Below are 7,430 nucleotides of genomic sequence, written 5' to 3'. Positions count from 1 at the left end.
ACAGCATATTGCTTTTCTTTATGTTCCCGTTTTCCATCTCAGATTACGAAATTTTTATTGTAAGCATTAAAATTGGTAAAAAAAAGCATAAGCAGGGGAAAACAGAATAGTCACTTTCAGATGAGGGGTTACAGTTGAAATGATGATCTCTGATGGATCGGTCTTTGAGATGAAGTTCAAGCAAAATTAAAGTCTGTGATACTTGCCTTTCCTTCAACGGTTCCAATGACCCTCTCCAGTGCCGGCATATTCTACCCAGCTTCATCCAAGTACTAGGTTGCGGTCGTTTTCATTGGCCGGCATGAGACCCTTGCACAGGAGTTTAGTCGTCCCGGCACAGATCCTTGCACAGCTCAGTGTACATGCTAAAGAAGACTTCGAGCAGGCAGGTAGGTTTATGTCACTGCAGAAGAGACATTGCTTGTCTCTTCTGCAATAAAGAGCCTGCCGGCTCAAAGTCTCGAAATTGAGACTTTATTCTGCTTTTAGGCACACCTCTCAACAGCTGACATGTAGCATGCATGGGGTCTATGTATGTATATGCTGTATGTATGTATATAATGTAGGCATTTGTTTTTAATACAAAAATGTTTGTACAGGATCAAAGAAACCTTCTACCCAGATATTCCAAACCCTGAAAACAGCAAAGCGCTGCAGTTTGAGAAGAACGTCAGCGAGGTAAGTCTGCCACCCCTGCAAGCTGGTACAGCATTTTACAAAGTCAATTTACTTTTATTGTATTTTTAATATACCCGTATATACTCGACTATAAGCCGACCCGAATATAAGCCAAGGCACGTAATTTTACCACAAAAAGCTGGGAAAACATATTGACTCTAGAATAAGCCTACGGTGAGAATGCAGCAGCGGAAGTAAGTGTAAAAGAGGGTCAACAGTGCCCATTTGCAGACTCACTGTGCATAGTGTATTCGCCATCCTTCTCATTTAACAAACTACACAGAGGATATTTTTCTGATCACCACACTTGCAAAGCATTACACATTGCATGCTCAAGTCATTGCTTTGGCAACATGTATAAAGCACTGATGATCTCAATCGAGCAACGAGAATGATCTGCCTATATTAAAAAGTATTTTATGGATATATCTGCAGCTCTGAGCCCAATGGCTCCAGATCACATCAGGTGGAGGAGGTTATTGATACTCCATAGAAACAACTGCCATACCTGTTGAGAGCCGTGTCATGCATTGTCTTCAGACAGCGGCCATCCAATGTACAAAAGCCGCGCCTCCTCCTCGTTCTCGTCCGTGATAGGAAGAACACTCAGTTTCCCAGCAGTGAGTCGGCGTTCCACCTATCACAGACATCCTCTCGTCCTCGTCCATGGGAAGAGGATGAGAGGACACCCATGATAGGAAGAACACTCAGTTTCCCAGCAGTGAGTCGGCGTTCCACCTATCACGGACATCCTCTCGTCCTCGTCCATGGGAAGAGGATGAGAGGACACCCGTGATAGGAAGAACACTCAGTTTCCCAGCAGTGAGTCGGCGTTCCACCTATCATGGACATCCTCTCATCCTCGCCCATGGGAAGAGGATGAGAGTACACCCATGATAGGAGGCGCGGCTTTTGTACACTGGATGGCCGCCATCTGAAGGCAATGCATGACACGGCTCTCAACAGGTATGCAGACACACTCGAGTATAAGCCGAGGGGGGCACTTTCAGCACAAATAAATGTGCTGAAAAACTCGGCTTATACTCAAGTATATACGGTGGTTTAAAAGTTCCTAAACAAAATGAAACATGTTGAATACATTTGTGAATACAAAGCCTGTGGTCTCATTCTTGTGCTGCAGCTTCCAAAAATAAAAAATGTGTGGCTAATAAGAGGTCAAACGACATACAGATTACGATAAAGGCCCAACTTCAGCCAACGCCTGGGACCCATTGAGGAGATTCCCCACACTTATTCTGTCTGACACCTATCACCTAGAAAGGAAATGAGGGTAAATTTCCATATTGGGCGCTCAGACAAGAATATAATTTTTTATTTTTTTTTTATGTCTGGGGCTTCACTAAGAGGATTTTCTGCTGCTTCCTGTTTTTTTTTTTTTTTGGGCAACCATCAAACAGACAGGAAGTAGAAGATTTTCATTTACTTCTTGTTCTGTATGACAGAGAAGAGACATCTCCCAAACATGGACATAAACGGCAAGAAAAAAAAAGTTAGCTAAAACTAATGTTCATTAATTACTTCACTCTCCTTACACACAAAGCCATAAGGTGGTTTAAAGGTTTAGGAGTTATTTTTTCACAAATTTAAGTAGCGCTAATGCACTTTTTCTTTTTAGTTTCGGATATAGCGTGGAAGGGTTAAAACTTGTAATTTTTTTTTCTCTTTTTTGTCTATGTCCCCTTGGGGAGATCTCTTTTCATTTTGTGTCTCAGGGACACAGCAGGATGTGCAGTAAACTCTCCAAAGCCAAGGAAAATCACTCTTCAACAAGTGGAACTAAGGAAGAGCTTTCCACTGTTCTTTTTCCAGAGATGCTAAATTTTTGGGAAAATACAGAGGGCGAATCTACCAGTGGTGACACAGCATTAAAAACCTTTGTAATGTACACGTGAGTGTAGCACTAGACCTTGTCGGTGAATGGTAGGTCTGTTGCAGCATGACGCGTGGATAGTCCTCAGGCCCCATCAGATAGGTGAAGATTGAGTAGGCTAGAAGCACTGTGCATTAATATAAAGTCTTATAAACTCTAGAATGTTGGAGAACAATGATTACTGTACTTTATTAGTGTATGACATAAAACATAGCCATTCATAAGCCTCTCTCACTGCTGTAGACACTCCGATTCACCATTATTATATTAGAACAGAGACTGCAATGCCCATGACCAGCTGATCAAAGCCATGAAGAAGGAGCCCCAATCCTCCCAAACATGTTTCCTACATTCAATGTCATACTTTTTAAAAGTACAGTAAAGCCTTGGATTGCGACTATAATTTGTTCCAGAAACATGCTTGTAATCCAAAGCACTTGTATATCAAAGCATTTTTTTACAGGGTAGAAAATAGAAGAGAGGCACCTCTGTGTAGCAATAAGTTGCTAAATATTGTACTTTTTATTAAATGTAACCATATTGCTACACTTAGAGGCTCCTCTATTCTCTTTTATACTCGGTTGTGACATTACGCTACTCTTATATCAAGACATTGCTTGTATATCAAGGCAAAATTTATTAAAACATTTTGCTTGTCTTGCAAAATGCTCTCAAACCAAGGTTTTACTGTAATCATTATTCTCCAAACTGTTGAAGTTTCCAAGACTTCCCTATTCATGCACGGCACTCTTTATCCACAAGCAATAAATTGATGGGCATCATTCAGCCCAGAAGTGGACCAGCACTGTACCACTGAATGCTGAACCTTTTGGGGGATCAACACTGGGGAAAAGGTAAGTATTGCAGCTTGAATAATGAAACATATAGTGAGCAGAAAGGGTGCTGTTGATGGCATTTGTGTTTTTGTTGGTAGGGGAGCTTGTAAGGGAAGCACTACCACATGACCGAAAAATAACTTCCTGCCTACTATTTATTTTACAGGGAACCAAAACTATTAAAACGCTGGAGATGAACCCATGTACTCCTAACAGTGTTGAGGTGGTCGAGTCCTTTTATACTGTTCCAAAAATCCTGGACACGGAACTCAATTCTCCAATGTCTGAAAGTAGTCAGCTTCCAGAAGATGGTTCAGAGGCTCCCGATGATGACCACATTGTTGTTTCTTATTGTCAACCCACCGTTCATGGAGATACATCTAATCCAGTGCTAGATGAGTCAGCCACTCCTTCCCAGGTGGTGTATATAGATGTTCAGTCAATGTACCAACCGCAGGCCAACTCAGAAGAAGACCTGCAAAGAGACTTTTTGGATAGCAGTGGTTACAAGCCACAAATGCAGCTACCTATAAGCTCTGTGACCATGGACAACCAGTCACCTGCAGAAGATGCCCTAGTGGAATCTGCAGGTTATAGACCTCAGGGACATCCTAATACCTGGGCTGCAGATTCACCAGGTTCACCTACATCCATGGGAAGTGAAAATGCTTCTTTTGGAAGCCCTTGCTCTGTTAACTCCAGACATTTCTTAATCCCACCAGTGGACAACAAAGACTCCCTCAAACCAACTCATATAGGATGGTCGATATCTTCCCTCTTTCAGAACAAACAGGATGATTGAACAAAAATTTGAAGAACTTATCTGCTGTGAATCACCTAGTGTGACCTCAATCCATCCAGTTGTTCAGGAAAAGGCCTCCCAGCCTGTTGAGTGTTTGTTACAGACATTGCAATGAAAGGTGGATTGCGGGAAATAAAACAGGTATCTTTTTGATGGTATCTGTTGACGTGGGAGTTGGATGTTTCTCTGCACCTAACTTTCATCTTGAAACAGATGGAAAATTGGCATCATTTAAATTTGAATCCTCTTAAATATACGGAAATACAACATTGCTGGTATCCTAGTCTAAGAGGCGAGAGACTTTCTGTTTCTACGCAAAGTTTGCTAAAAACCAGATGCATCTTGCACAATCCAAAAAAAGTCTTTGTTGTAAACAGTAGCTAGAAAGATGGCATTTTAAAGAAAATGTGAATTTACTGGTATTTTGCCTATAAATGCAATGGTATCTCAAATGGCAGGGTTGGGGAATTTTTATCGGGGATATTTAAGGGATTTACTTAGCTTATGTGTATGTGGTCCACCTAAATCTTCAAAAATGCAACACTACAAAGCAAATAGTGTTTTGTGAGGAAACCAGTTTGGTTGAGACTTGAACAAACAGTATTTAGGAATTTCATCACAATAATGGATTCGGTGTAATTTAAAGTAAGGGGTTTTAACGTTTTAGTAGGCAAGACATTGAAAAGAAGAGTTTTGGATGTCGGAGTGAAAGGTGGCTTAGGTGAATGAGAATGTTAGTTGATGGCTAGGGTTCCCAAGCTGGTGGGGTTCTGCTTCACTTAAAGGGGGAACTCTTGCGACCTCTGATCTTTGATGGTTTTAAAGAACCAATGGTTGAATTCTTTCCTTTTGGTTCCTTGATGTCCCCAGAACCATTTTAATAAAAGCGACAGGGATTTTACCATGAACCCACCAAAATGTTTTTCAGAAAAAGAATACGCACCACAAATGACCCCTTATTTTATAGAAGACCGTCCATTCTTTTATGGTGATAACCAGAGATAAACTTAAAATTACACCAACTAAGCAAACCCAAATGAATCCCTGCAGGGCATAGTTTTTATTCTTTCTTTATTTTCTAGAAAATGTCCTTTTTATTTTCAGTGGTGGATCCACTTGTTTTGTCATTGCTTTTTATGCCCATGTATGTCTTTTAAGTGGCTTTGTACACTATGTAGCCAAAATTATGTGGACACCCTTACAAATTTCTGAGTTCTAGAGCCCAAAGCCAGGTCCATGAAGACCTGGTTTGATGTGGAAGAACTCAAATAGCCAACACCACTGAACTCAACCCTATTGAAAACGGTTATTATAAATTGAAAAGATTATTTGCAATGCAAGCCGTCTCTTCTCATTCAGCATCAGTACTTGACCTAAAAAATGATCCTTTTGGCTAAAAAAGCACAAATTTCCACAAATACAATCCAAAGCCTTGTGAAACTTTTCCTAAAACCCTTTGTAGCTGCAAAGGGTTGTATGTGTTGTGGTGGGTGGGGGTGGGGTTTAGTTTTGGAATTGGCTGTTCAACAAGCTCATATAGGTATGATGGTCAAGTGTCCACACAGTTTTGGTCATATAGTGTACGTTTCATTGTGAAAGGTCCTTTTAGTGAGACCTTTTTGCCATACTTCTTCCATGGTCTCCTAAGGCATAGTATCCTGAGAGATAGACTTGATGAGACCACTGTGAATGGGAGAGCTATAACAAAAGCTGAAGGTGAAGACTGAAATTCTGCAGTCTTCTACCCAAACCGTTCTTCAGCATTCAGGCTTCACTGAACTGGACTTTTGCTAGTTATAGCCAGGGCTGGACTGGGACAAAAATTTGGCCCTGGACTTCATCCAGACTGGCCCACTTTGACAGGTCTCTCCCATGGCGGCCGGACAACTCCCGCACCCCCCCTGGCCACCCGCACCCCCTCTCCCCCTTCACTAGACACTAGCCGTTCTACTTTATTAGAGTAGAACGGCTAGTACTGGTACTCTTATAGGCAGTACCAGTGGGGAAGCTAGACATTATTTCACCCGGGGCAAATAATCAGTTTGGTGTCCCCCCTTATGGGACAAGATTAGGCAGAAGTGAGAAACTCCCAGGCCATAGCTGTTGAGTCAGCTGTCTGTCCCCTCCCCCATGCTCCTCTGTTGTCCCCCCTGCTCCTCTGGTCCTCCCCCTGCTTCTTTGTCCTCCCAGGTGAGTGCTGCGGGGAGGGAGAGGAGGTGAGCGCTGCGGGAAGGGAGAGACAGAGGAGCGGAGGGGGGCGGCGGTCCGCTGTCACTGAAGCCGGCCCACTGAGCCATCGGCCCACCGGGAAACTCCCTGTAGTCCCAATGGCCAGTCCATCCCTGGTTATAGCCATGGCGCGTTCTCCTGTTCCTGTCACTAAACATCAAAGTCAATTGAGAAAACACTATTTACAAGTTGTTGGGTGAAGGATAATGTCTTCATCTGGTTTCTCAAACACTAATCCTGCCCCATTAAATATGCACATTATGATGAATGTTTGATGGTTAATACGTAGCTCTAAGTGTATATAAAATATCAGGTCATTTTACTGCATGAATTTGCACTGTAGCAGGCAGACTTGTGTAAATAGAAATGTACATCCATGTTTAGGGCTCCATAGTATGTCCACATAGCGCCCATATAGCTTCTTGCACTTCTGGCTCAGCCAGGTATACAAGATAAATATGAATGGAGTAAAAAAAAAAAAAAGGGCCAGTAATAACAGTAAAAGTTTGATTTTATAAATACACTGTTAATACTTTTCATAGATAAGTTATACAATACATTTCAAAATATTCTGTGTGAATAAAAGGGGCTTCCGCTAAGGTTGCCCAACCGTGAGATTAAAGGAAGTGTGTATAAAAAAACACCCAATCTATTCTACCTTCTACTCCCAGCTCTGATAAGCTCCTGAAAATGTTCAGTTTATCTGTAAATATGTTTAGCTCTTGAATTTGTATATTCAACATTGTAAATAAGGTTTACTGGCTCTTTACAGAAATGGTATGGTAAGTTTTGATTTGGAAAATGTTATGTCTCTAGGTTTTTTTATTTCAAATTCATCTGGCTTTTTTAATCAGGCAGCAGAGAGAGAGAGAGAGAGAGAGAGGCCTTAACGCTCCCCTGGCCAATTGTGGCTTCCTGATTGGCTGGGAGGAGAATTGGAAAGACAATGATTAATTAATATTAATTTGCTATTGTCGCACTTGCGCTTGGAGCC

The 7,430-nt window shown here is 41.7% G+C and overlaps 1 protein-coding gene across 1 annotated transcript in view; it reads left to right on the top strand.

Annotated features, from left to right (window-relative positions):
• The window catches only part of LIFR (LIF receptor subunit alpha), a 134,673-nt gene extending 130,014 nt beyond the window's left edge, over positions 1-4,659 (top strand). The window contains exons 19-20 of the mRNA XM_040338585.1: positions 600-678; positions 3,572-4,659. Coding sequence (XP_040194519.1) covers positions 600-678; positions 3,572-4,207 — 715 coding nt within the window. The 3' untranslated portion in view covers positions 4,208-4,659. The remainder of the gene's footprint in view (positions 1-599; positions 679-3,571) is intronic.
• The last annotated feature ends 2,771 nt before the right edge of the window (positions 4,660-7,430 follow it).

The sequence above is a fragment of the Rana temporaria genome, chromosome 1 (genome assembly GCF_905171775.1).
Source record: "Rana temporaria chromosome 1, aRanTem1.1, whole genome shotgun sequence".
NCBI lineage: Eukaryota > Metazoa > Chordata > Amphibia > Anura > Ranidae > Rana > Rana temporaria.
This window is presented reverse-complemented; position numbering and strand designations above follow the sequence as displayed.